The sequence below is a fragment of the Cygnus olor genome, chromosome 16, assembly GCF_009769625.2.
Source record: "Cygnus olor isolate bCygOlo1 chromosome 16, bCygOlo1.pri.v2, whole genome shotgun sequence".
Lineage (NCBI taxonomy): Eukaryota > Metazoa > Chordata > Aves > Anseriformes > Anatidae > Cygnus > Cygnus olor.
The window spans coordinates 4751915-4779640 of NC_049184.1; the positions used below are offsets into that span (position 1 = coordinate 4751915).

A 27726-nucleotide genomic window follows, 5' to 3' on the forward strand; every position below is an offset into this window, starting at 1 on the left:
TCTAAATAAAAGCAAGCATCCTGTGAGGCCTTTCACGTGGTCAGGGTCTCAGAGGGGATGCAGGAATGAAAAATGGGCAAGGCAATAGGATCGTGCTTCTGCTTCTGCTGAAGGGTGGGAGGAATGGGGGTGACGTGCTTCTTTGACAGGGACTGCTTTGTGTACCTGTGTAATCTGTTGATGGGAAAATTAAATCACTTACTTCTCCATCGTCTGTGCCATTGATCTTGGAGTCATTAGTGGAAGAACAAGCTGTCACAGTGACATGTCCCCCGCCTCACACAGCCGTCACGGAGGAGAACGTGCATCAGCAGATGCTTTTATTCGCATGAGTCAAGTATGGGTTATGCCTGTCCAAAGGCTGTGTTAATTACAGGGGGTGGGGGGAGAAAGAGAGGAGCTGTAGAAGACTCTTCAAAATTGTGTTTAATCTTCCCGACTGCTAATTTCTCCCAGGTTTCTGGTGGGTGTCTCCCGTGCAGCAGGGGCTGCTCCGCCAGGATGTGTGGCTGGCTCCAGTGGATGGAAGCGGGCTGAGAGGAGACTGTGCTCGTCTGCATACACGTGTGTGTGTGCACACATACGCTTACATATTTATGTGTATATATAAAAAGTGTGGGTTTGGATTTGTGTGTGTGTCTGTGTGAATGTATGTATAACTTCAACATTTTAGCTCTGGTCAGCCTTCCTTACTGGGTTTTCTGATGGTGGAAACAATGTGCATTAGAGATGCAGATAAAAAGGAAAATTTGAAAGTCTATTGCAAAATTTAAGCAGTGATTTATTTAAACATTTGCTCTATAACTACAGTTTGAAACGACCTTATATTTTTAGGTAGAAGCGATATTTTTTTCCCCATCAACCAGCTGTGTATGTATTTCCCGACATCCCTTCTGAGCACACCTGTGAGGTAGGATTGCTGCCCTGGTCTGCACTCGCCTCTGCACAGGGTATTCAGGATTGGATCTTCCACCTGCTTTTCCGTTGTTTTATTGTTTTTAATCGCTAAGCTGCATGGACAGATGCAGTACCAAAAAGCATGGACTCGCATGCACGTTGCGAGCTGCCCCTGCTCTTACACTTGTAAATCTTTCTCTGGGTTATGATTTATGTAAATGGAATGTGTTGGGTGCCCAAAACTCAGCCCCATGGTCAGGGCTTTGCCATGGGAAGCAGGGCTGGGAGCTGTGAACACAGAGCTCGGCCAGGAGGGGTAAAGAGAAGGGCAGATGAAAGGAACAGCACTTCTACGCTTACTGTAACTCCAGTTCGCTTTCCTATTTCATTAATTATTGTTTTGTCATGTTAGGAGCCTGGGGAGGAAATATTAATCACAGGTTTGGCTGAGTGCTATTTCAGTAAGTAAATTAATTGCAGGCGGGAAGCTCATTTGCGTGGATATTCAGCTCCGTCCCACTGCCAGCAGGGAGCTGCCGCACGCCCCAGCTATCGGGGCTGGGGAGGGGGCTCCAGGGCAGCTTTGCCCGGAGCCACGGATGGGGTCTTGGCTGAAGATGCCTTTTCAGGATCCCCCGTTTCTCCATGACTGAAGGCTATGTGCACAGGGAGGATGGGGATGGTCCCCATGCCCCCTCCAGGCCCCTTATCCCCTGTTGCAAAGCTCCTTTGGCCCCGTGCTCGCTTGCAGGAGCCCGTGCAGGAGGAGCGGGACAGCAGGCAGGGAAGAGCAGGGGCCTCTTGCTCCTGTCCTCTCCTGTTGCTCCTGCCCTCTCCGCTGATCCTCTTGCTCGCAGACCTGCCCTGATCTCCGGTCCCGCAGCCCTTCCCGTGCCTGGGGCTGCAGCAGGGCCCTTTCCTTCCGCACCCCATCAGCGCTGGGGAACTTCCAATGGGACATTTGCATCTTTTTTTTTTTTTTTTTTAATCAAAGCCAGCATTTCTTTCTCAAGGGAGAGAGCCCTGAGGTAGTTTGGATTAATGGCACGCAGCACGCTCTCCCCCCGGGATTATTCCCTCCCTGCCTTAAAAGCGGGTGAGGAGCTGCGTGGCTGCACGTGGATCAGAGCAGTTACACCTCAGCTGCTAACAGCAACCCCCCAGGTGTTTATTTCGGGAGAGGGCTTTGCATCCTCTCTCACTTCTGGAGCCTGTGCCCCCCAGCCAAAAATAAATACCATCTAACTGTTCCTGCTCTGGGTTATTTCTGGCAGCATCGCCAAGTAACTGAATTTCAGAGGGCTGCGTGTGTGTGTGTGTGTGTGTATAAAACAGTAGATCTCAGCAAGATAATCAATTATATGCAAGAGGAAACCAAAACTTTTTCCATTGGTTTTATCAGATATTGTGGTCAGTCAAGGCAATTCAAAGCAACTCGGAACCCTATTACATTCATTCTTGCTATAATCACTCCATCTCTGTTTACCATATTCAGTTAAAGTGGCTTGTTTGCTACATCCGCTCTGCTGCCAAAATAACCTCATTTACTCTTGCAAACGGCTTCTGTTGCTGCTGCTGTAGTGTTCCTGCATTGCAAATATATTCTTGGCCGCAGTGCTGAGGTTTGGATATATTGTTCTTTGAATCCTGCCGTGGAGTTGATTGGTTGGCATTTTCATTCACTTTCAAATAGCATTTGAATGACAGGGTTTTTTTGGAAACATGGGCTTCGCTTTCACCTGCTGCAGAGCTGAGCAGCCTCTTGGCTTGGGGCTGCTTCTTTCGTGTGCTGCTGTTGTTTTTCTTTTTTGTGGTTGCTGTTGTTTTTGTTGTTTTGCAGGTTTCGTCTTCAAACAGAAAAGTCTGTTAAAAAAAATGTTCAAGTAACTGCTTAATGGAAATTTGGGCCCAAAGTTGGTAGGAACCTGCTAAAACTGTGGCGCTATGTATGCAAAGGAAGGTTTTGCCTGGATGCTGTGCAAGCATTAGCGAGCAGCCCTGGGCTTTGTGGAGCTGTTGTTCAGCTCCTTTCCTCCTGCCCCTTGGTTGTGCATTCTCCACATGCATGGAGCCCTGCTGTGATGTCCCGGTTTTGTGCACATTGTTGGGGTGAAGCTGGAGGAGATGTCATGGAGAATGGGGGGGAAGAAAACCTGTCCAAAATGGTCAAAATCTCTGGGTTGGTTGGTTATTTTTCCTACTATCCTGTCTTTGCTATAGCTTAGCTCTTCTTCCTCATCCTGGTGGGTTGCACAAGCCTGGCCAAGCATCGCTCAGTGCTGGATGCGTCCAAGGAGGGAGCAGCAGCTGAGGACCGTGGTCGCTTGAGTACAGCACCGGGGAGCGTGGAGCTCTGTCCTGTCCCATCCCACCAGCTGGGGCAGTGGTGGGGCTGCTGCCGTGCAGGGGGTCTTGGCAAGCAGTTTGGCCACCCCTTTTGGTGAAGAGCATTTCTGCTGCTAGTTGCTTCACCGGTGGTGGATGATGCTCTGAAAGCCAAAAAATCGCGCCATGTGCCCAGCTTTTCTGGCCAGCTTTTGTGTGCTGTTGGTGCAACCACAGTCGCTGTGTCATGATCACAAAACCCAAAACGACACGTGGCAGCTCCATGGTCCCAGTCACCGCACACCTGGGGCAGGCGAGCAGCCAGGATGCTGGGATTTTGTGTCTCCTTGTTGGGCATTTGCTGCTCTCCGGCCTTCTGCATCCTCTTTCCTTCCTTCCTTCCCTCCCACCGGTGTTTTTGTCTGTTAGAAAGTGGGAAGCTGGGAGGGTCTTTCTCTGCAGTGAGCGGCCCTTGGCCAGGAATGCTGATGGTGATGCTTAACAAGCTGGAGGGGGAAGACCCCAACCAAGCCAGGTTGCAGGGTCAGAGGAGCTTGGGGACGGGTTGTCACTCGGTGACAGCATCCCTGTGCTGGAGCCAGCTCTGGGCAGAATCCTCACCAGGGGTTATATGGGCTCCCTGGTCCGGGGGAGCTTTCAGCCGAGGCGCAGCATGGCTGGGTGCGCAGGAAGAGCTTTGTCTCCTTGAAGTGCAGGAAATGGCTGTGGAGACAAAGCCCCCAGAACAACCTGAACTAAAGGCAGGTTTCTCATGCTGCTTAGCTCAAATGAGAGTCAGTGCCTCAAAATGTCTTGAAAACACAGTGTTTTTTGTCTTTTTTTGGGGGCGGGAGGTGGGGGGGAGGAGGAGCGAGACCTCATTGGTATAAATCTAAAGCACGAGGTGAATTTGTCCCCTTTTGTTTTCCTATAAGTATTACCTTCTGCTTTGAGATCTGTATCTATTTTTCAGCCTGTTGTGAAATTCTGTTTTCAGTGATCAAAACCTTGATTTGTTTCACTATGACTCGTGTCTCTGACCCAGCCCCAAGTGGGAGCTGTGTCTGCATTACACAACTTGTTATTTGACGGTACGAAACCGAAATTGCAGGACACCAGTTTGTCTGCAGAGGGTTTCTCCTTTCAGCAGGAGCATCGTGAGGCATCTAAACGGCTGTGCCGTAGAGGAGCCTCCTTGTCCCCATTTCACATCAGGGGAAGCCAATGTCCTCTAAATGAGTCCGTTCTGAGCAAGATGGGAGCAGCTGCTCCCCAGGCAAGCTGTCCTTCCTGGCCACATGCCCCTGCAGGGCAGGAGCATCCTGCATCAGGTGCCCTCTGCTGCTCCAGGGCCTCTGTTTCCCATTTTCCTCCCCTTGTTTCCCCATCTCTCGTCTCTAAGAAGGGATGCGCAGTGCTGAATTCAGTACCTGGAGCAAGCTTGGGCTGACAGTTTGGATAACAACATTACAGTGTTTTCTCTGTTATTTTCTGGCCTGTTATTTTTGCACTCTATCATTTTGCTATTGCTGTGCTTTCAGTAGAGGTTTGCTTGGGGTGGTTACGTGATAGTTGGTCTTATTGCTTAATGTTCAGTTAATTCAAAACCTGCTGAAGTCTAGAAGGATTTCAAACAGCTCCTTCCTGCGTGCATTTGTCATCTTAGGGTTTCTCCTGCTCTGATGCTGCCTTCTGCTTGGTTAGGTGGCTCTGCAATTCCCAAGACTTCCTCCTTTGTAATTAACCTAAATAATGTTCTTTTCATCTGCAAACTTTGTTTCCCTATGCAGCCTAGTTTCCAGGTCATTAATAAAGATATTAAGCAACAGGAGCCCTGGTTAAATGCTTGTGTTGGTGTGTTGTTAATTATTCCTGTCTTGAAAAATGAGCAGCTTGCTTAGTCTTGGAAGGCTCTTTGGCTCTCCTCAGCAGCAGGTCAGTGTACAGCATCACACACACATAAACCCCATGTAGGTTAAACCAAAGCACAGCTCCTTACGGGAACTCTTCACATGGCTGAAATCAGTGTTATGTTCATTTAAGTCAGTTCCTTGCAGAATAACCACATTTGCATGAAATTTGGAGTTCAGTTTAGAGCATCCGTGCCAATGTGAGCTGGCTCACCCTCATGTAACTGCAGCCTGAACGAAGCAGGGCTCGCCTTCACCGGGGGCAGCTGGGCTGACCTCTCCGTGTGGTCGGATGCGTTGTCCCCCATTCTTTCGCTGTCGCTTGAGATCATCTACGAGTCGTGCAGACAGAGACCTTGCTCAGTGCCTGTTGCTGACACAGGGGCTCCAGCGCACCTGGCTGCACTTCTGCATCACTCTGCTTCCAGCCCTGCTGCTCCCCTGCTCCTGGCACAGCTGTCGCAGCACGAGCTCCCTTCTCCGGGCTGAGGTTGTGCTTTGTGGGGTTCTGAGCAGGGCTCAACTCTGGGATGTGCCTTGCACCAGAGATGGTGCAGTTGGTGCATTGACTCATAGCTCGAGTGCTCGGGGAGGGAAAGTTAAAAATGATCTCTGTGGCATGCGTTAGGGGTAGCATGTGATGAAGCTGATGAAACGATTCCCTAAGTCTTGTCCTGATGGGATGTTTGGGGTGGGTGGTGGGAATTCAGCACCCTGGGGCTGTGCAGGGCTGCCCCTTCCTCTTGCTCACAGTGCTGGGACAGCAGAAACCCACCAGGAGGGAGAAAGTGAGCCAAGCTTCTGGGTCCAGGGGGAAACAATTAAATGCGCTTGGGTGTCATGCGGGGCTGGGGGAGGCCGGTGGGCAGCGTGTCCCTGGCTGCTCTGAGACCCAAGAGATGGATGGAGGGAAGAGATGCTGCTGAGCAAAGTGCTGGTTTCTGCACTGCCTGCAGTCAGTGTTTCCACGACAGATGAAACTCCAGCCCCATCGGGCATCAAAGGTAAATGCAATTTGCACATAAAGTGCTTGCTTGGGGTTGTCTGCGTCAGCACTCGCAGCGTCCTTCTGATCTGACCAGGCTGTGTGTTGTTTCCACTGTGACTTGCAAAGATTTATACATGCATTTTAGGAAAAACAACAACACTATTTTTCAAGAAATAGAAACTATGAGCTTTCTGCTGTTTGGGAGATTCATTATGTTTTTTCTGAAGGAACCAAACTTGTTTTGCTTTCCAGTGAGCACACAAGTGTCCGGTCCCACTCACCGACTAGAGGAGGTGATTAATTCATCTGTTTTTGTAGTCAACAGTGTAACATGGTCTGGCTATACATAACTGCCCTGCAGCCTCGCCAGGGCTACATTATGAGGCACAATGGAGCCTATAATTAGGAGGTGGAGAAGGTGCTGTACATGCAGCTTTAGAGAATTGCAGAGGAACTGAGGGAAACAAGAGATTATGGCCAAGCAGCCCAAATTAAATGTTTTCACCTCTCCAGGATGCTTAAATCTTTATAATACAAACTCAAAGAAAATCTTGGTCAGTGTGGTGGAGTTTAACCCATGCAGTCTGTGGCTGTTGTAGTGCTTGGCACTGGCACAATTCCTGCTGCTCCCTGCGCATCCAGAACAAGGAGGCTTCTTTCTCTTGAAAGTTGAGAAAAATTTGCAAGTGGAAAAATACATATCTTATAGAGATGCAGCTGAAATATAACCACTGGAGGGCCTGATGCCTTGGCATGACTTCCACAATTGGGATGCAGAGTGTTCAGTGGAAATCACTCTCTCCCGGTAAATGGTTTTGGAGAAAGCATGAGAGAATAACGCAGTTTGTAGGCAAAGGTAATTTTTAGGTGTCTCACTGAGACAGTAGGGTCCCAGTCTCTGGAAACACCTGTTTGAAGAGGATTTGGGGAAGCATCCAAGCTGAACATTTGAGCATCATCTCATTAACGCCCCGGGTCTGGAGGTGAAATGTCATGATCCATTCCTTCAGCTCATCCTTCCCTGCTGCAGAAGGAGCACAGCACCTCTGGGGAAGCCTGCAAGGTGGTACCCACCATCTTTTACCCATGGTGGGCATCCCAAGGAGCTGGGAAGCAGCAGAAGTAGGTGCAGCTCTGCTGGTCATTGCCATCGGCATGGTTCTACCTTTGCATTCAAATGCTTGTGGGGAGGCATGTGTAGTAGTACCATACTCCTGCACTGCTGCATGAGGAACAAAAAAATGCTTTTCCAACATCCTCTACCTGTGCCTTGACCAACTTCTTTTGAAAGGCTCTGCTTTGTGGTCACATGTATGGATCACTGTTCTTGTTTGCTCTTTGCTTGGTGGGTCCAGCCTTCCTAGGCTGGATGTTCCTTGGGGGCTGCATTCCCAATCCTGTAGCTCAGGAAAAGATTGCAGCCAATGTTGTTTGTGCTCCATGCAGTTTGCCTGGCTGTGCTGGTTTTGACCAGCAGTTAGGATTAGGTCTCAAAAATGAGAGCATGACCTGGTTCCAGAGGGGATCATCCCTTGGTGCGCTCCTGGTGCACAGCTGGGGTGCAGTGGTGCCGTGAAGCTACCAGTGATGGGACAGCAACCGCTGCTCTGCCCAGCTGGTGCGAATGGGGCAGACTGGGAGGCATGCACTGGGGCTGTGTATCCAGCTCGTGCCACCCTTAACCACACCTGGCCTTGCAGCCTCCCTTTGCAGGGGCAGGATCCGTTCCGGGGCTGGATGTGTGCTTTTCTGGAGGGAAACCACTTGTGGGTCACTGCACAGCACCCCTCCAGTGTGCCTGGGGGAAGTGCATCCTGGCAAGGTGGGATGCTGGCCAGGATTTGGCCCTTGGGGTACTTTGGTCCTTCACATGCCATTTGCTCCTCTGCAGGAGGCAGAGGACCCAGTGCAGGAAGAGCCCCATTCACATGAAGAGCAGTGCTCCATAATACCTCACCCAGCCCTTCCCTTAACAGCCAGTGCGTGGACTCCCTGGGTTCCCCACCCCATGGCAAAGCCATCTGGGGGGAATTTCTATACAGAGAAGGGGCAGAGCAGCCATAAATCCTGTGGGATTTGAGGGTGAGGGCTGTGTGAGGAGAGGCAAAGGTGGGAGCTCAGCTCATCAAGGCAGCTTTTACATTTTCCTTTTGTCAGCATGAGTTAATGTTGAACAGGGCAAATGCCAGAAGGATCCTAGCAAGACTTTTTATTTGTGAATATATGAATAGCAGGTTTGTAAATATTGCATCTGAACTTATGAATGATCTGACACTGACTGGTTGAAATGAACTCTGTAATTTTATTGTGTTAGATTTAGTAGGTCAGCCATATACATGCCAAGTCAAAATAACCTGGAAAACCTTTCTAGGTCAAACTATTGCTTGAAAAGTTGTCTTTTTTGAGAGCAAGGCCGTAAGGTTTTGTGCTTACTCTGGCAAATTTTCCTTCTAACAGTGCAACATGAGCCTTTGGGATATAGAAAATTTGTCATCTCCTAAACTGAGAAGAGCGGAAGAAAGGTGATGAAGGTGGTTACTAATTTCTTAGTGTAACTGGACCTTTTCTGGCCATGTCTCTTCTCCTGGGATAGTATATTGGATGTCCTACAGGCAGGATTTTAGGCTAGAAGATGATCATGCAGTCAGCATTGCACTTTGCTGTTTCCAGCTAAAACCTGACAGAAACTCCTGAGTCCAGCAGCAAGCACCACCCTGACAGAAACTCCTGAGTCCAGCAGCAAGCACCACCTCCAACCTACCTATGGAGCCCTAACCCTTAATTGTCATGACATTATTAACCAAAAGGAACTTTTTCATCCCATAAAGAGGCTCGGGGAAGGCTGGCTGATGGGGTTTGCATGCAATGATCATGCCTACTGGAGATGGGATGGGGCAGAGACGTGTTCTGCTAACTGGGGCACCATGACCAGGGGCCAGGTGAGGGTGGGAGGTCCAAGGCTTGGAGGACTGAGGACCCTGATGCTGTCATCCCACACCTCCTACTGCTGCAGTCTGAGTGCACACAGGTTTCATGCTGCTCAAAGGAAGCCTGTAGTTCTAATAAAAGCTCCGCTGTTCGTGTGGGTTACTTCTTATTTCAGAAAATAAGAAACCGTGGCTCCAAGAAGAAATGAGAAGGGCCACCCTCCACCCTCAGCGTAGTTTTGGATGGAGTGAAGTGCATTTGTCCTGTGGTGCTCATGGCTGTGCTACTGGGTGTGACTGCATGAGGGCCTAGGGTTGGTGTGGGCAGGAGAGAAGTGGTCAGGCAGACAACACAGAGATGCTCCCTGAGATGGCGGCATCCGCAGGTCCCCAAGCAGAAGCCTCAGTTCCCCTGGCCAAAGGCAAGCCTGCTGATTGCACATCGTAGTGGTTTTGATATCCAGAAAACCCAGAGAGGAACAACCCCAGTTATCAGAACGTGCTGGGGGACACCCAGCTTGGCAGCAGCCCTACAGGAAAGGACCTGGAAGTCGTGGTGGACACTGAGTCAAACATGTTGGCCTAAGAAGGCTAATGGTGTTCTCGGCTGCATTAGGGAAAGCATCGCAAGCAAGCTGTGAGGAGCGATCCTTCCCCTCCTCTCAGCACCTGGGGTCCTGTGCCCAGGTCTGGGCCCCCCAGTACAAGGGAGACATGGACATAGTGGAGAGAGTCCTGAAGATAATGAAGGAACTGGAGCACCTCTCCTGCGAGGAGAGGCTGAGAGAGCTGGCACTTCTTGGCCTAGAAAAGAAGAGGCTCAGGGGGATGTCGTCAACGTCCATAACTGCCTGTAGGGAAAGCGCAGAGGTAGAACTGGGCTCCATTCAGTGGCGCCAGGGCCAGGCCAAGAGGCAGTGGGCACAAAATGGAGGCCAGGAGGTTCCTCTGAGCACCAGAAATGCTGCTGGGCTGTGTGGGTGCTACAGCCCTGGCACAGGCCTCCCCGAGAGGTGCTGGAGTCCCCTCCTCGGAGACCTCCAGCAGCCCCCTGGATGTGGGGCTGGGCCCCCTGCTCGGGGTGGCCCTGCTGGAGCACGGCTTGGACCGGGTGCACCCAGAGGTCCCTTCCCACTCAGCCATCCGGTGGTTCTGTGAAGGGTGACCATGCCCCCATCCCAAACCGTGCCCCCATCCCAAACCATGCCCCCACCCCTGCTGCCCTTCAGCTGTGCCCACCAGGCATGCGGAGGCCCCCTGCGGGCAGGTGCCGGTGCGGGGACCCGCGGCCCTCCCGAGAGCAGCTTGGCCCCAGCTCCACAGGTTGAGGCTGTTGGTTCAGCTGAGCCCTGACCCGCTTGAAGTAGCTTTTGCCATCCCCAAGCAAGTATGCGATCGGCGGTTGCGGTGCCTTCCGAACAATTACAGCACACAGCAGTCCAAATGAAAATGTTTGTTGAAAACAACATGTGCATAATTAAGGCTTAATGAGCCCTTGTCTGTTTGGAATCTGCAATTAGATTTATAATAGAAAATACTAGCAAATGCCAAATAGCTTTAAAAGAAGCCGAGATAAAAGATAATTTTGCTGCAAATCTATAGTAATACTGTAATTTAATGAGTTGGAAGTGGTGCAGAGAAAGACTGTAAAAGCTTTGGACAAGTTTGTATTGTGCATGTTTATCTTATCTGCCCATTCCCCTATCTATAAAGCTGTCAGTCTTGCTTTTAAGTGCATGGAAAAAGGCAGGACTTTGCTAAAATCAGGAAGACTCCCTTTGTTTATTTTTTATTTAAGCCTTTAATTGGTTGGATGAAGCTGCTTTTTCTTTTTCTCATCAGCATGCTTTAAACTTCTTGTTAGGGCTAATAATAGTAGTAGTAATAATAATAACAGTAATAATAAAAGGAATGATAATAACTCCAGTCAATTATTTACAGTGAGGCAGGGGCATAATAATAGAGGGGCCTCTTTCTCATTAGTGTCATTGATTTTCATGAGTTTTCAACTATCTTTTTAAACATAGGCAATTGTCAACGCTCAGGTGTACATTTTAACAAGTAAATGTTCATTACCTTCCTGTCCTAATAAAAAGGTTACATGGCAGTAAGATTCACAGGAAAAATTAATATGATGAACAGAGAGGTCTCCAAATCCAGAGAAGAACTGAAATTAGAAATGCTTGGGAAGGAGATGTGTGGATTTTTTATTTTTAATAACCAGGAATCGAGGCTGGGAACTCAGCGGCAGCAGCCTGGGAATGCAGCGCAGCGGCTTTGTCCGACAGACAAACCTCAGCACTTCGCCGCATAGGATGTGCGAGGATGTGGTAACACCGTGTGTGGAGATACCATTCAGCTGTGAGCTTATTGCCCATGCGAAACATAGCTGAGCTTGTGTGAACCCAGGCTTTTTCATTTCTTGAGTCTGTGGTGTGTGAAGTCAGGTGCCCGTGCTGCATCCGTGGCTTCTGGCCTTCAGCTCCTGCACAGGTTTGTGCTGGCTCCTGCCAGCATGTGTGTGCACGTTCACAAACCCACTCCCACCTTGCTGAAACTGCCTCGCTGCGTGAAACTGCCTCTTCACAGCGTTTTACCGTTTTCACATCTTGCAAGGCCATGCTGGGACCTGGCAAGCCTGCTCCTCGCCCCAAGCTCCGCATGAAATTGCTCTTCCTGGAGAGGTCGGGATTTTAAGGCTTTGGGAGTGTTTTCCCCCACGTGGCTTGCTTGGAAAACATTGTGTGTTGCCTCCATCTGCTTGGCCCCACAGAGGTGCCTCATGGGGAGGTCCTTTGGTGGTGGAAATCCTGTGCTTCCACCACCGGAGAACCTGGTGTGGCCAGTGGGTGGCAGTGGGGTCCGCTGGGTCCCTGCTTCGGTGCACCCCAAGCTGCTGGAAAGGCTTGGAAGGAGGGCTCATTGTTCAAGCGTTAATTGTAATTTTTGGTTAAAGATGACACCATCAGCACAGCCCTGAGGAGGCCTGGTGTGCTATAGGTGGTGGTAGAGCCAGATCTGATATCCGGCCACCTTTGAGCCTATGAGAGAGGCATATGAATCGGGAGAGGGAGGAGGTCTGAATAAACCTTGGAAAGCAAGCCGGTCCTGTGACATGGAAGGTGTTTGCTGTGTGATTCTTTATTCCTTGTTTATGTTGGACCTTCCAGGCTCTTTCTAGGATTTGGATCTGGTTAGATGATGTACGACACTTACAAAAGATGCACATGGAGTCTATGGTTTAAATAAGGAAGGACCAAATAAGAGAGGGGAGAACATAGAGAGCTGCATTGCTGTGTGAGAAGTGAGTGTTGCAGGCACTCCTAGGCCTCCAGGACGCCCTTCAGAAATTAAATTCCCGTCATCCTTGATTGCTTTGTTTTAGTCTTTAAAGGAAATTGCACTTTTCATTATTATTTTTTTGAACGTGAACATATTCAAGCTTCTAAGCTGCAGTTCTGAAATGGACTGTATTTTGTCAGCCCATTTTTTGCAAGTCATAATATGCACTGCTGCAAGAGTTATTTGCATACTGTTGAGCACAGAACCACCGAAAGCAGGTTGTCACCAGTGCCAAATATTTGTGTTGGAAACTCCTCTCTAAATGACTGGTGCAGAGGCTCTGTGATTTCTTTCCCTCCTGACTGGTTGGGTTTGCATAACGCTCCCCATTCTCGCAAAAGTTGCCTTGGAAATCGATTCTTCATCTCCCTTGTGCTTGGCAGCTGCAGAAAACACCATGATCTTGAGTGCTGGGGGACAGGTATGAGATTTTGGCGTTAGCAGGGCAGAAACTTCTACTAATGGAAGTGCTAAGTACTGTCTGTGCTTGCAGTGGACGGTGTGTGTGTGCTGGGCTGGGTTCCTGAATGGTCTGCAGGTGGGCAGAAAGTAGCTGCTTTGCTAAGGGGACAGTGGCTTTTGAAATAATTAAACTTGTGAAGGGCAGTTTAGCAGTAGCACTTGTGATTTTGTGAGTTACTGGAGTTCGTTAGGAGATATTTGGAGGGCAGGAGCATGACATGCACAGCTGTCTGCAAGACAGCAGCAGGAGCACGATTCCTGCTCCTAAACAATTAGCAGCTTTTCACAATCTTTGCATCGCTCCGCTGACAACTTTCTTCCTCTCTGCAACATGCACTTATGTATCGATTGGTTTATTTTTCCTTGCAGTTGAGAAAAAACAAATAGACATGTCCAAACCCATTGCCATGCAGGGCAGAATGTCGGAGCTGCGTCACCGCAGTGCCAGCATGCGGGGCTGCTCCTGCTGCCTGCTGCCCCGGCCATGGGGGAGCTGTTTCCAGCCTAACAACATGCATTCAGCCCCAGGCATCGCTGCCTGGGGTCGTAAATCCTCCTTTGAATAAGATGGACGAAGTTTCAGGCTGAAGGTCGCTTTTTTCCCAGCTGCTCCTTGGCTTCCTTCGGTATTTTGGGGTATGCAGCCCCTCCCGGTGCTACCTCTGGTTGCAACCGGAGCTGTTGTTTCCCTGCCAAAATCTGCAGCTCCACAAGAGACTTCCACAGTGGAGCCGCACTGGCTGCTGCTTCAGAAGCAGACAGGTAGAAGTTCTATTTTTATCTCAGCCCCGAGGTTTTATCTTGCAAAAAAAACAATGTTTCTAGATGCCTTTGACACTCACACAGTTCCTTGCACAGAGCCTCTGTGGCTTTTAGATCTTTGTACGTTTTCTGCCTCTCTCTGTTTCCTGTGAATTGCAAGTGTTAGCAGTGAGGCAGGCGGTGCAGTTAAGTCTCATTATCACTTACTGTATTTGTTTCAGACTGTCTACATAGCAGCCCAGTGCCAGGAAACGTGCTGCATTCATTTACCTTCTTGCTTCCCCAGCAATGCACATGGCAGAGGCATTCACAACGCTTTCTGGTGCCCTCAGTTCTCAGGATTATTCAGCTGCTAAGGGAGAAGGAGCAGCTTAGTAAGGGCCATGGATTTATTTTTTTTTTGCAGATAAACTCCTCCAGCACCTGTGTAAGTGTGATAAACAATGCAGGATGTGCTTGTTGTTTGGTTTTGAAAAGGATGTGATGTACATGCTGGAGACCTGTAGCTCCATCGATCGTATCTTGCAAAATGAACAGTGCTGAGCATGGTCATCGATGAGCTGGAGTGGTCCTGAGTTAAAGAAGAGGTGTGCTGGGAGAGGTGGGCATCAGGGGGTGCTCCTCACTGCCATGGCAAATGTTTTCTTTATTCCTAAGTTTTGAGAGAAATTGAGAGGGGTTTGGTCTGGCTACACAGAAACTGCAGCTGTAGCGAGCTCTCTGCTCTGAGGAGGAGGAGGAGGAGGAAGAGGAGAAGGAGGAGGAGGAGGGAGAGGAGGAGGAGGAGGGCGTCCCGTGCACCTGGTACATTGGGGCTGCTGGAAGCACTGGCTGATACCTCTCCCAGCTGGTGGTACCCCAGGGTGCCTGGCAGCCTGAGAGCCAGAAGCGGAACACAGTTGTTTGGTCGAGATCTGTCCTCAGGAGTAAACCCCTTAGGCTGAAAAAAACCCAACCTGTTCCTCCATGCACAGCAGGGGTGCGAGTGTGAGCAATTTTGACCTTTAAATGAATAACGTGTTTCCTTGAGCGTCATCCCTTGCTTTGGCTGGGAGAAGGACAGATGGATGGACGGACGGACGGATGGAGGAGCAGTCTGCTTCACTGCTCTGCTGGCTGTGCTGCTTTTGCTTCTTTTTGGAGTCGTACATGAAAGGGTTAAGCAGAATTTTGATCTCGGCAATATTTTCATGCTTATACATTCTGTTTCTCATTTCCATGACAAAGATGGTAGGAAGAGCAGAATAAGGTACAGAATTTGCAGAGCAATTTTAAGACTGTAATGAGAACAGAAAATAGTAGGGGGAGAAGAATTGTAATTAGAATATGAAATGGGAAAAAAATTAATCTATTTCCATGTCAGTCTTAAGACTAAATTCTGCTGCTCCCTGTAGCTTTCAGTGGACGGATTTTTTTGTGTGTATATGTAAAGAGCTTGAACTCCTTTGCAGGCTCAGAAAGGTCCAGGTAAATGAGTTTAAGTCCTCATTCCCCCCAAATAATGTAATAACAATAATTTCATGTGCAGCGTTCACAGAAAACCAGCCAGTCCATAAGATAAATGAATGCTGTCACTTGAATACCGGTGGCATTCAAGATCTCTCCAGCCTCACTTACAGAAGAATAAAAGGAGAGGCCCCCTGAGGGTGGTTGCACAGCACCTGATCCGGCTGAGCTCCAAGTACTTCCAGGGGTGGCGATCCCATGTCCCCATGGTCCATCATTTGCCCACCCACGTGGTGATGGTTTCTCCTGTTACGTCTGTCCACACAGCTTCCAGCAGCCCACAGGTCAGGGCCACTTGAGCTCGAGGGCTCGGACTTGCCGTCCCCCTCTGATGTGGCCGGTTGCTGTTCTGCATCCTCTCAGGCCACCACGTCCTGCAGCAGGAGGCTTTGCTGTTGGGCACTGCGGGAAGAACTCTTTGGGTGAGGGGTTTGGTTCCTTCAGCTAACGGCTCCAGCGGCTCCTCCTTGCATTTGGGCTGTTAGAGCTGGAGAAGAGCCGTTCCCTGTGCTCATCTCATGACGGGTGCCTCTCTGTGAGTCCGTCTACACCATCTCTTTTTCTCATTGGGGTACACCAGGCCCTTTGTATTGCTCCCTCCCCTTTTGCTAGCTGTACAGGTATAAAATATCATTGTGTCTTTTTATTATCTGCTCTTTCCCTGATTGCTCCTAAAACTTGAATGGTCTTTTTGGCAGTTGCTGAGGACTGAGCAAAAGCTGGAGGTGAGCTCTCCAGAACGAGTGCACGGTTTCCTCTCTGGGCAGTAACAGTTATTTTAAGGTCCATTGTCGTGCCTGCGTTGTCTGAATTGCTTTTCTCCAGTGCATTACTTTGCATTTATTGACATTAAATTTAATCTTCCATTTCCTCGCTGCCACTTAGTTCTGTGAGAGTCTTAATGCAAAGCCACTCAAAGTCTGCTTTTAGTTTTGGCTAGCCTGCATAATTTTTGTCTCATTAATAAACTTGAATCCTTCTAGATTGCTTATATTATGAACTGGATGGACTTCGGTGCAGATGTTTCTCATCCATGATCATCCTCCTGCTAATACCTAATGGGTATCTCTTCGCTGGCTGTGAGTGACAGGACCTTCCCTTTGGTCCCAGGACAAGTTGGGTTTAGTTTTTAAGAGTTTTTGGTTTCGCAGTGAGGGAGTCGGACCTACTGGTCTGCAGTTTTCTGAATCAGAAATTAAATTTAATTCTGGAACTCCAGAGTTAAAAAAGAAAAAATGAACAAGCCTGGCACCTTCCACTTGCCACCCCCTGTTTCTTCTGCAGCGGAGCCTGGCCGGTGGGCTGTGCGCACCATTTGTGAATTTGAACTGCTGTGGAGCAGATGCGTGAATGCCACTTGGCTGTTCCTTAGGATTTTACTGTTTTGTTTATTTTCGTTTTATTTTTTTTTTTCTTTTTGGTCATCCCGTTGTGAGCCAGCTGCTCCGATGGGTCTTTCCAAGGGAGATGCTCCAGTTTGGGAACCACTGAAAACTTCTTGAGTGCACAAGCCATTGCAGATCATTCCTGACTCTTCCATGTGATTTTAATTTTTTACTGCTTTTCTTGTCCCTTGGTCATCCCTTGGCATCACAAACTCTACAGTAGGCTTCCTGGTTCTGGTGTGCTTGAGAAATAAAATATGTAAATTTGTAAAGTGTTCTTGAAAACAAACAAACAAACAAAAAACAATGCTTTTTACTGTATGGTTTTCAGACTTAAGTCTTCATCTGTATTAATCTGAATCTACCCTAGGATGATTTATTTGACTGCCTGTAGAAAACCCAGCCCCCGTGAAAACCAGGTGACTCCCGTAGATGCTCGGCTGTGCAGCAATTTAAAGGATGTGCTGCCACTGACACCTGCTGTGTTGTTGTGCTCTCTTCTAACGACGTTTGTCCAGGAGCAAATTGCACTAAGTGGCGAGGCTGGGTGGCTGCGCGGCGGCGGGGCTGGAAACGTGGAGCTTTCCTGCAGGAGCATCCTGGGGGTTCGTAAATCTGTGTCTGAACTCCTGACCCCCTCTGACAGGAGCAGCTGAGGGGCCATCCAAGCATTTCAGTGGACAAATAAATAATGCTAAGTAGATCACTTTGGGCCAGAGGTTGTGTAAAGACCTTAATGGGGAAACTGCAGTTAAAGAGATTAAGCTAACCTCAGCTGTGTATTCCCTGAATAAGCGTGGTGCTAAATTACTCCTGGAGGAAATCACAGCGGCGGCTCTGCAGGCAGCAGTGCTGGTGGGGGGGGCAGGGCTGAGGTGACTATTTCCTATCCCAGGGCTGTGGCAGAGAGACGTGCTGCCAAAGCCAGTCCTTGCCAGCCTTGGGAGCTGCTGGGTTGTGTGTCGATGCCCATAGGGCTGAGCCTGGGGGACAGGCGTCCGTAACGCTGTACGGGAGCATCATGGTCGGGATGCAGGGCTGGAAGTTGCTTTTATTGCTCCAGTTTCTTCAGAGTCGCTCTCTCTTGTGATGCTGTTGGTGGCTGAGGTGCAGTTTGCTGGGCACTGAGACCAAACACATCCCAAGCATGACAAGTGATAGAAATCCCAACACATGGAGATGAGGGTGCCATGGGCTGCTGGGTGACCCGCCAGAGGAGGTAAGAAGGACAGGCGAGTGCTTGTGGCTCTGAGCAGCAGGAATCGCTGGGAGCATCCAATCCATTCTTCAGTGGGCACAAATTAGCTGCTCGGTGATAATGGCGTTGAGTTGCTGCTGGATTTGCATTAACAGTTCACTTTTAAGAGCTCTGGGTCCTCTCCTCTGTGGACTTGCACTTAAGGTGGTCTGGCCCACCATTGCCACCACCAAGCGTTAAAATTTAGGAAAGACCCCTAAAAAAAAAAAAAAAAAGAAAAGAAAAAAAAGAAAGGAAAAAGAAACGCTAACAAAATTAAAACAAGAAGTTTGGAAGATTTTTGAGATCTTGCAGGCGTCACTGAAGCCATGCCTGTTACGAGTGCTACCAGCATATTTCTCACAAACTTGGAAGCTGACGTTTCCATCTCAGCCCATGGCTCCTGGGAAATAAAAGGACGTGATGAGATTTGTAATAAAATTGAACAAGCTGGCAGTGCCAGTCATGAGAAAGTAACACCTTCCTGAGGCCCGGCAAGAGGCTGTGTTTCCTTCCACTGGGTCCTTCCCAGTTAGCAAACATTCATCCTGCGTGTTTGCACAGAGCCGGTCTCACAGCTGCTCTGCCCTGGGGGCTGCCCCGGCTTGCAGCAGGCGCTTCTTATTTCTCTTACACATTTCCACCTTATTAGTGTGGGCCCAGTGTGACCTCTGGGCATGTTTGCAGCCTTGAAAACGCCGTCAGGCCAGGAGCAGAGCCCTGGGATGGCACGGCGTTGGGGCACGACGTGTCTCCCCCGCCACTCCCGATTCCAGGCTTGGCTGCCCCGGGTCTGCGCCTCCCAGGCTTCCAGGAGTCATGGACAGAAAACGCAGGGAGCGCTGCTTCTTTTAGCTGAAGAAGAGCAAAAATTAAATAATTATGAATGAGCAAAAGCGTGGTTAAGACAATAGCACCAAGGCTAGGATCCGTTCAAATTAGCAAGAACTTAAAAATGATTCGTGCGTCGTTCAGCACAAGTTTGATCAATGTGGGGGGGACAGGGTGCGGTGAATGGAGGCCCCCAGATCTGGAGCAGCTCAGAGGCTTGACACGTACCAGGAGCAGAGCGAAAAGGGAGGAAGCGTTTTGTAACCAACGGGAAATATTAACATGTCTGTTTCTGCTGTAAATCAGTGTGGAATGATGGGGCTGATTGTTCTGAAGTGCATTCTGTAGCGAAACAATAATGAGAAGAAGGAGAGCACATTACTTATCTGCTCTACCTGGCTGCTGGATAAGTGGCAAATGTCTAATTGAAAAAATATCCTGATGGGAGAATTTCTAATAAATTTGTTTGCACCCTCATAGCCTGGAGGAGAGGGAAAAAAAATCCAATCAGCAATGGGGAAGTTCCAAAGTTTCCATCGCATTTCAAGCCTTGATTTTCAGGCTCGCTGCTCAGGCTGGCAATCAGAGGCGCAGTAATTTTGAAGGCAGGATTCATTACCGTTATTATGAAGGCATAAAGGGCAGAAGGAAGTGTGGAATGGAGGTAGGAATGGTAAAAAGCCATAAAAAATACATTCTGACAAACAGAGAACGAAGAGTGCTCTTCCTGTCCTGGACCTCACCAGTTAAAGACACTTTTCGTTTTCTGAATATGGCTTTGCAGGTGACTTTTGTTTTCTGGAGAAGAGCTGTTTTAAGCAGGTCTTAGCCTACATCTCCAAAATACCGTGCTGAAGAGGGCAAAAGTGAGGTGTGTGTGTGCGAGTTTGGGGAGGAAGGGAGGGATGGACAGGCTGACAGATGGACAGATGGAATTATTTCCTCACTGAAATGTTTGACATCGTTGTGGACTGCGTGCTAGAAAGCTCATGTTTGCCTCACCCAGCGCCTCTCACGATGCAGCAGTGGTTAAGCATCACACAGCCTTGGGGTGTCCCAGGCCAAAAACCTGGGTGTTTTTTTGGTGACGTGCACCCAAAAAAGAAATCAGGAGCAGGACCTCGGGGCCATAACTCTGCCTGTCCCCAAAACGCGGTGCTGCTGCCATGCCACTGCCTTGTGCCACCCCTCCTGCACACTCAGCCTGGGCTGGCAGAGGGTTTTTAGGCTGCAGAGCTGATCGAGTCTGCACGTCTGGAAGCACGGCAGCTCCAGCTGGGAGCACGTTAGCAGCAGCCGGCTGTGCCGGCAGTCGTTTTACAGATGGAGGGAAATTCAGTTCAATGTGGCTCGCACCCGGCTGGCTTCTGGAATTGCTGCCGGTCCTGGAAAGCCTGTAGGGATGCTGGTACTCACAGCATCCCGCTGCTCCTTCCCCGCCAAGGGGTTTTAGGAAATCCTGTACACACACAGGGGTCCCCCTCTGTCCTGCTGTGGCCGCCACCACTATTAGTTGGTGAATCGCACATGAGCCACTGTAATTTTGCTGCTTTTAATTGGCTTGCTGTGCTATCCCAGAGGATGGTTTGGCAATTAGAGGGTGTCTGTGCACTCTGATGCCGAGCAGGGCTTTGCTAACTCTGCGGACTTTAATAGCTAATCCTGTGGTACTCAGAGAAATGGAAGTGTAATTAATAGTCTGCACTGAAAACCTTCACCTGGTTTTATTTAGATTTCTCTTTTATTGTCCTTAATGTGGTCCGTTTCAGTTAAGGCATAACTGGTTATCAGCTTCATATTGGAGAGCAAGAGGACGTGTGCAGGGTGAACAATCTCCAATTCATCGTCTGGCTTGTAAGGGCAAGAGGGCTGGCTCTTCCCCCTTGTTAAGTATATGGTGTCATTCGCAGCTGGTACCTTCATCCTTGTCTCAGGAGAGTTTTACGGCATATCCCGTTTTATTGCCGTAATTAATTTGTGAACTTCGCCTTCAGAACTGTCCCAGCTGCACTTTGAGCCGGAGACAACTCTGGAGGGTGTTTTCCCTTCATTTGGAGCAAGTGAACAGCTCCCGCTGCAGCTAATTAACGGGAACGGCTTTGTGGTTCTCCGTGGGGGTTTTGCAGGCTAATCGCTGGGTTTAGCAGGTCGCAGTGGGGTGAAGGCAGCAAGCACGCCTGCAGCAGCGAATGCGACCATGCTCGGGATGCCCCCGCATCCCCGTCCGCGGAGGTCGAGTCCTAGTGGGCAGGTGGGGGAAGAGGAGAAGGGGAGGAGAAGGAGAGGCGCTGCCTTGCACCCAGAGCTCGCAAACAACAGCAAACTGTCAGGGAGGAGAACTGGGCTCTGGGTGGACCCCCCAGTGCACCGTCCAGAGTGACTTTCTGCATTGCTGCCCTGGTGGTAAAGAAATAGGGATGTGTCTGGAAGAAGACTGAATGTGACCTGCCTGCCTTGGAAATTTCCATGGATGGAAGTTGGCTTTTTATAGCTGATTGATGGTGTAGTGGGAATTTTAGCAGGAACTTCATTTCAGTGCTGCTTGCTTCTGGGCAGATCTGTGGATTTGCAGTTTTTCACATTCTCGGTTTATTTGTTTGAATTGGAGTGACTCGTTCTTTCATTTTGCTGAAAGACTTATCATAAACGTGTTATGTTACGACGTCCCACTGCAATAACAGCGAGGTATGTGAGCTCATACATTCTCAAAAGTACTCAAGGACCAGCTCAGGATATCATTCTGGGAATCTTGGCTCTTTACATGAAGGGCCAGGAGGGCATTTGGGAAGCACATAACCCTGGCATGCAAATGGCATTTCTCTAACTCTGACTTTCTTTTGCCATTCTAGTTTGATGGGGAGAACATGTACATGGGAATGAACGACAATACCCAGGAGTTTCTATCAGCAAATCAGGTAAGCATCGTTTTGCTTGGGTGGGCTGCGTGGGCAGGGTGGGTGAGATTTCCTAAGAGACCTAGGCCATGGCAAAGCCCAAATTGTGGGAGATCTCCATGAATCCACACTCCTGGGACATCAAGAGGGTCCACAGAGGAGGTCAGCATCCTTCGCTATAAATGAAGGTGCAATTGGTGTTTCTAGACGTGAGGTTTCCAGGCACTGTGTGTAGCTCAGGTGCCTCTCTCCATCCCTCACGTAGAGCATTTCCTGTAGCTGAAGGGGTCAGCAGTTAGCTGGCCTGGGGAAAAGAAAGGAATCAAAGGCTTCCTGTTTTGGAGCTGCTTTGGAAGCCACGTGTAGAGGACCAGAATAGAAGTGCTCACGTCTCACAGGGGCCTGAGCAGAAGTGGCCGTTCAGAGGAGCCCTAAATACGTAAGCAGGTGCTGTGCCCTGCTGGGAGGTAAGAACTTCAGCACGTGCCTACCTGTCTTCCCAGCTGGGAGGGGAGAGGTGGCCCCATCTGCGTTCTGCTGTGGTCCTCGGGGTGAAACTTCTGATCACAAGGGAAAATGCAAGTTTATCACTGATATTTTTAAGCATCTTGTTTTGGGGCTGAGCGAGGCACTTCATTGTGTGGTCTTGTTGGCCACAGCCACGTGCGTTGTAGGCTGTGATGAGTTCTGTGTGAACCTGATGCATTGCAAGGCAATGAAAGGCAACCGTGTGAGGCTTTCCATCCATCCCAAAATGCTGCCGGCTTCCTATTGCCCTGGAGCTGGCCTGAGTCACCTGGGGCGAGGTTTTGACACGCTCCTGTTGCTAGCATTGGGCAGTTGCCACAGCATCACTATAAATTGTGAAGCTAGTGAGTCATCCGTGGCATATAACTTGGGTACCAATGATGAAAAAAAAATATCTGTATATCGAACAGAATGAAAGCCTGTTGTTTGCCTTAGAGTGCGGGAGCACGTGGGCAGAGGGTTATTCTGGTGTAAGAGCTATTTCCAAGAGCATGGAAGGAATTGCAAAGTTTGTGCTCCGGGGTTATTCCGCAGAACCAAACACGTAGTCAACCAACAAAAGCTCTGCTCATGGTCAGAGCTGGGAATTGCCACAGGTTAAATAAAGGCAGAAAGGAACAGGGTGATGCCAAGGGGCTGCAGGTCGGGGTTCTGCCCTTTCCCACCCCGTTCCTGTCCAGAGCATGCGGTTAGGTGACGGACCCCATAGGGAGCACCTGTTTTAGATGCTCCACCTTCAAAACGAGTTTCCTCCGTGAAATGGACACAAGTTGCATGGTTGACTGGAGAGCAATGGGAAGGAGCAGTGCTGTGGTGAGGCGGCATGGCTGGCCACACCGAGGGCGAGGAGGAGGAGGAGGGGTGACGTCCAAGGGAAAGCAGAGGTTATCGTGTCGCAGAGGGCTTCCTCCATCACCGCGTTGGTTCGTGGTGCATATTTACCCTCACGTCATTGCTTGTTAACCATCGCGCGCTTCACAGCACTGGTCATGACTTTATTACTAATAATGCGACTCTCCTATTTAACTGAGGGTTCCAGATGTTTATTATCGTTTGCTCAACCTGGTGTAGCCTGAAAGAGTTCGTTAAGCAGCAGGAGTGCACTTTCACAATCCCCTTTGGGAGGCAGCTAACTCACCAGCCCCTAGCTGCCCATGCAACCCGGGCGGGATAGTGCTCGGCCCTCAGCATTCCTGGGGACAAAGACAAATCCCACATGCTAATTACAGGAGCTATTGCACTGTAATTGATGGGCATGGTGTTTTTTCCCTCTGTTTTCATCCTAAGCCACTCAGTCACGCTGTGCACCATCAGGCACCACTGCTGCGGATGGAGCTCCACCAGGGCTGGATGCTCACGCTCGTCTGGGTTGAACTCGCCTTTTGCTTCTGGATCTGTAGTTTGCATTGCCTGGTGATTCTTCTTTCAAAATACCAAGAAGGAGTTAGGTGGAAAGCAGAACTCAGTTTATCACCTCTTCCCCCATTTAAATGGCTCCTGTCTGTCAGGGTAATGCTTTGCACTTTCTGTCCTGAGACGCAGCACTTGCTTAAGCTCTGGAGTCATCCCTTCCCATCACACAGATAAGGATAAGACTATTCTCATTTTATAAGTGGAGCTGCAGAGTCTGTGGTTAGGGCTGCCCTGGTGCTGAGCATTCCCTGGAAAGCATTGAGGAACTGCAGCATCCCAACATCAGCCTTATCACAGCCCCTTGCACAGTTTTCATCCTAAGCAGCTTCTGCAGCATCTCATGGCAAGCGGGTGGTGCAGCCCGGACGGCTTCCCTCGCCTTCAGCTCCTGCACTGCTGAGCTGCTAACTTGTGAGAACAAGCGCTGCCATGAACATTTTAAAGCCAGCTGATCTGCTTTCTCCCTTAATCTTCCTTTATGTGATTGTTTGTGTGCTGTAGTCCACGTTTCTTGTTTTCGTCCCAAAAGGGGTTTGTCTCAGCTGAGAGCTAAATGCAGAAATACAGGAGCCTAAAACACAATGAGAGCGCTGACAGATCCGCACCCGCGCCGGCACAGGCTGCTTGGGGAAGATAATTCCTCTTGTTCCATCAAATAACAGGGACATTTGACCCCAGAAATGAGTCAAATGTGAAATGTAACTCAACCCCCAGCAGGGGCCAGAGCATAAATGCAACCTGACATCTGATCACACAGTCGCAGACATTTGACCCCCGAGATGAGTGAGATATCTGTTGTGTCTCCCAAAGTCGGCAGAGCATCATTCCTCACCCCTGCCAATTTTCCTTCTTTCCCCGCCCCCCAAACAAAGACAAGGAATTAATGCAAAATCCCAGGGAATGCACAGAACCCAAGCCAGGCAAGGTACCATGACAGATGTGTAGAAATGCAATGGTGCTGTTAAAAGAAAAGAAAAACACCTGCAAAATCAATAAGAGAAGGTATTTATTAACGCCTTTGTGATGGGGAAAGTAACCCTAGGAAGGGCGAAATGTGTAATTGGGTGGTAATAGGATCATGTGTGTTTGGCTTTGAGACACAGGAACCCTGTCAGCGTGGCAGCGATGCCATCGTGGAAAGCCTTGATGGGTGCATTTGCCAGATTTCTCCCCTCTCCATCACTTTTCTCTGGCTGCTCCTGGGGCAATGGGTGCTTCAAAGGAGGGAAGAGCTCATTACTTAGCACTGGGCATTTTTGATCCTAATCCCGGGAGCTTTCTGTACACAGCTTGTTCCAGCTGAGCAGCACGCTGGTTTCTGTTCTGACAAGTTAATTTGTGCAACTCCTCGTGCAAATGCTGTGTTATGCATCAGGGTAGTTTATGCAAGCCGGAAAGCTGCACTGGCGCAAGCAGCTCCTTACCTTTGTGCCTGAGAGCACAGCAAGGACCCCACTGCTGTACCCGTGGGTGTTAAAATCTTCTGGTTCATACGGACACAGCATTTCCACGTGGCAGCGTGTGCGTGAAGTAAAGGCGGAGTTTCCTCTTGCTGCATGTGAGTTGGCAGGAACTCGGCTGAACACAGCGCACCGAGGGCAAAGGAGTTAAGAGAGGTTTTGTTTGTCATGCACACACATCTACATCTGTCTTCAGATGTGTCCCTGTGTAAATGTTAGCGTGGAGTCATACATGCCTGCCCATTCCTGCACACATGGAATCCCTCTGTGTGTCTGTGTGCTTGGATGTGTATAAATCAACATTTATCTACTGCATCTATTGCCCTTTATCTGTTTATCTCCATACATCTTCAAGCTGGGGGCTGTATTAGCCATAATAGATACAGTGAGTCGCTGATCTGGTGGGTCAAATGGTCAGGGCTCCTTGATCAGCCGTCAGGATACATTACAGCAGGGCCTCCGGTGGGGCTTGAATTACAACTTACATTTGACTCATTTCTGGGGTCAAAACGTCCCTCTTATTTGACCGAATGACAGAAATTGTATAATTTGTAAATATCCCTGAGCCATATGTGCTCAGAGTGCCACTCTAATGTGTTTTATAAAGGCACAGCTGTCTTGGTGACTTATTTAAAATGGGATTTTGAAGTAGTGTTCTTGCCATTTAATGTCCTCAATTCAGGGTTACACAAGGTTTATCAAATCATAAATAATGTTTAGGACATTCATTTTAGCATAACAATGGGTTTGCTAGTTATAAGGAACTGGACGTTACAATAAAGCTGTGTTTGGTAAATAAGCAATAATGTAGAAAGCAAGCGATGGCATAATTAGAAATTAATGACGGTGTGGGAAGCCGCAGATACCTTCCTGGAATACTGCGAGTGCTCCAGACGAGACAGAGCTCATCCTGGCAGCCTCCACTATAAAACATGCCATCAAACCTTGTCACAATCCTGGCAGACGCACAGCACTCCCACCTCCCGGGCCTCCCACCCATCTCGGCTGAGTTGCAGAAAAATGTCAACAGTTGATAAAATAAAACCAGTCCCCAGCAGGTACGAGCGCGGATGGTCCTCGTCCACACTGGGAACCGCGGAGCTGGAGCCATGCGTTGCAAGGTGGCGGTGGAGCCACCACTTGTGAGGGCAATTAGGTACTGCTAATGAAGGCACTGGTCATCCTCCCCTTACGGCAGCTCCGTCCTCCCTGCCAGGAGCTGTGGGGCAGGACCAATGAGGACATTTCCCCCTGTGGTTTGCCCTCCACCAGTGGCTTTGGTAAGGATGCTGCATTGCTGGCAGTGCGATTGCTCAGGTGTGGTGTGTTGGTTGGTCCCTGACCCACCAGGATATGTGGGTTTGGAGGATTTGGCAGCAATCTGTTCGTCCGTGTCGTCTGAGGCTCCTGAGTGCAGCAGGGTGTTCATGGTGGCCTCAGCTCTGGGATTCCTCCAGAAAAAAGGCTGGAATAAGCCAGCAGACCGTGCTCCTGGCTGAGCAATGCCTTGGGTGAGCCTTCTCGTGACTTGGCCTGCTGCAGACTACACAGCACAGTGGCAGAGAAGTCAGGGCCCACCATCAGGTTGTTCTTGGTACAACTTCCATTCAGGCTCCCCTAGGAACTTGTTAGGTTCCTAAGGAGTCTGATGAGTCTTTGTGTCTGAAGAAACTTGGGTTCATTTTAAATTGGACAGATGTATCTCAGGGTCTTCATGCTCTATTGCTCTTGGCTGTATATTGGCTTGTTCTGCTGATCACAGGAACAGAGGATGGTCAGAGGATGGTCACTGTTAGAGAAAATCATTGACACAAGTAGAAGGATGTAAAAGAGGCGGTCCTGGCCCCAGGCATGGAGAAGTCCCGAATGTCCACCAGTGCCATGCTCCTTGGATTTAACCCTCTTGCCTCTGTCTCTCTCTCCTTTTTTTAAGACCCTGGTGAAGAGAAGTGAGCTTTGCACCAGCCTGAAGTTGAAAGAAAAGCTTGAACTGAGCTGGCAGCACAGTGGAAGTAGAAGCTGGAGTGCACGGTGCAGCAGGCACCTGTACTGAGATACAGGTTTTGCTCTTTCCCTGCTGTTCTTAGAGTAATACTGTGTAATTTCATACGTTGTGCTAGAGAATAAAAAATAGAGGGAAGACATTGATAGATATTAAATGCCCTTCTCAGCAGACAATTCATGAGAAATCTCATGTACTATTTTAGAATGAACAATAGAGTGGTACATGTCATTTATTATAATCAGCAGCTAATGGAAACCTTTCCAGATGGGGTTCTGGAGGTGAGCACAGCTAGAGCTGATGATCCAGGCTCGTGAATTTTGCATGAACTCTTAGGTGACAGTGAAATTTTTGAGTGATGCAGTCAGGAAGCAGTTCCTGTAACTTCATGTTGGCAACAGAAGCTTCCATTGCTGGTGTTGGCTTGGCTGTGGTATTTATATAAATAATAATAATAATAAAATCCCTTGGTGTTACAAGCAGAGCATCATCTTCAGCCCTTGGTCTCAAAGGATTCCTAAGTTGTTAACAATAAGGTGTTTGAAAAATAGCCACCAAGCATCATAGAGTGAAAAGCTAATGTAACTGAGCAGTTCCTAGACCAAATTAATAGTCTCTGTTCCTATTGCATTTTCTCTGGGGAAAGAAAGAATAGCATCTTATACAACTGAGGAGATTGTCAGGTGGTATGGAGAGTGCCTCCTAGGGACAGAAAGCTCAGAGGTTGTTGTGGTGGTTGAATTTCCTGCATAGAGAAACATTTCACCAATGAATTGTGGTTCTGAAATAGATTTAGAGTTAGGGGCAAAGGCAGGAGGGAGAATGAGACCCAGGATGCATTGAAGCAGTGGTCAGAT

The 27726-nt window shown here is 49.1% G+C and overlaps 1 protein-coding gene across 2 annotated transcripts in view; it reads left to right on the forward strand.

Moving 5' to 3' along the window:
* Positions 1 to 27726, forward strand: part of TOX2 (TOX high mobility group box family member 2) — a 130193-nt gene that overhangs the window by 33380 nt on the left and 69087 nt on the right. The window contains exons 1-2 of one of the 2 annotated variants that reach the window (XM_040575781.1): positions 12681 to 12810; positions 21422 to 21487. In XM_040575781.1, coding sequence (XP_040431715.1) covers positions 12787 to 12810; positions 21422 to 21487 — 90 coding nt within the window. In that variant the 5' untranslated portion in view covers positions 12681 to 12786. Of the gene's footprint in view, positions 1 to 12680; positions 12811 to 21421; positions 21488 to 27726 lie in introns of those variants that run through there. The other variant, XM_040575780.1, reaches the window with a different exon arrangement.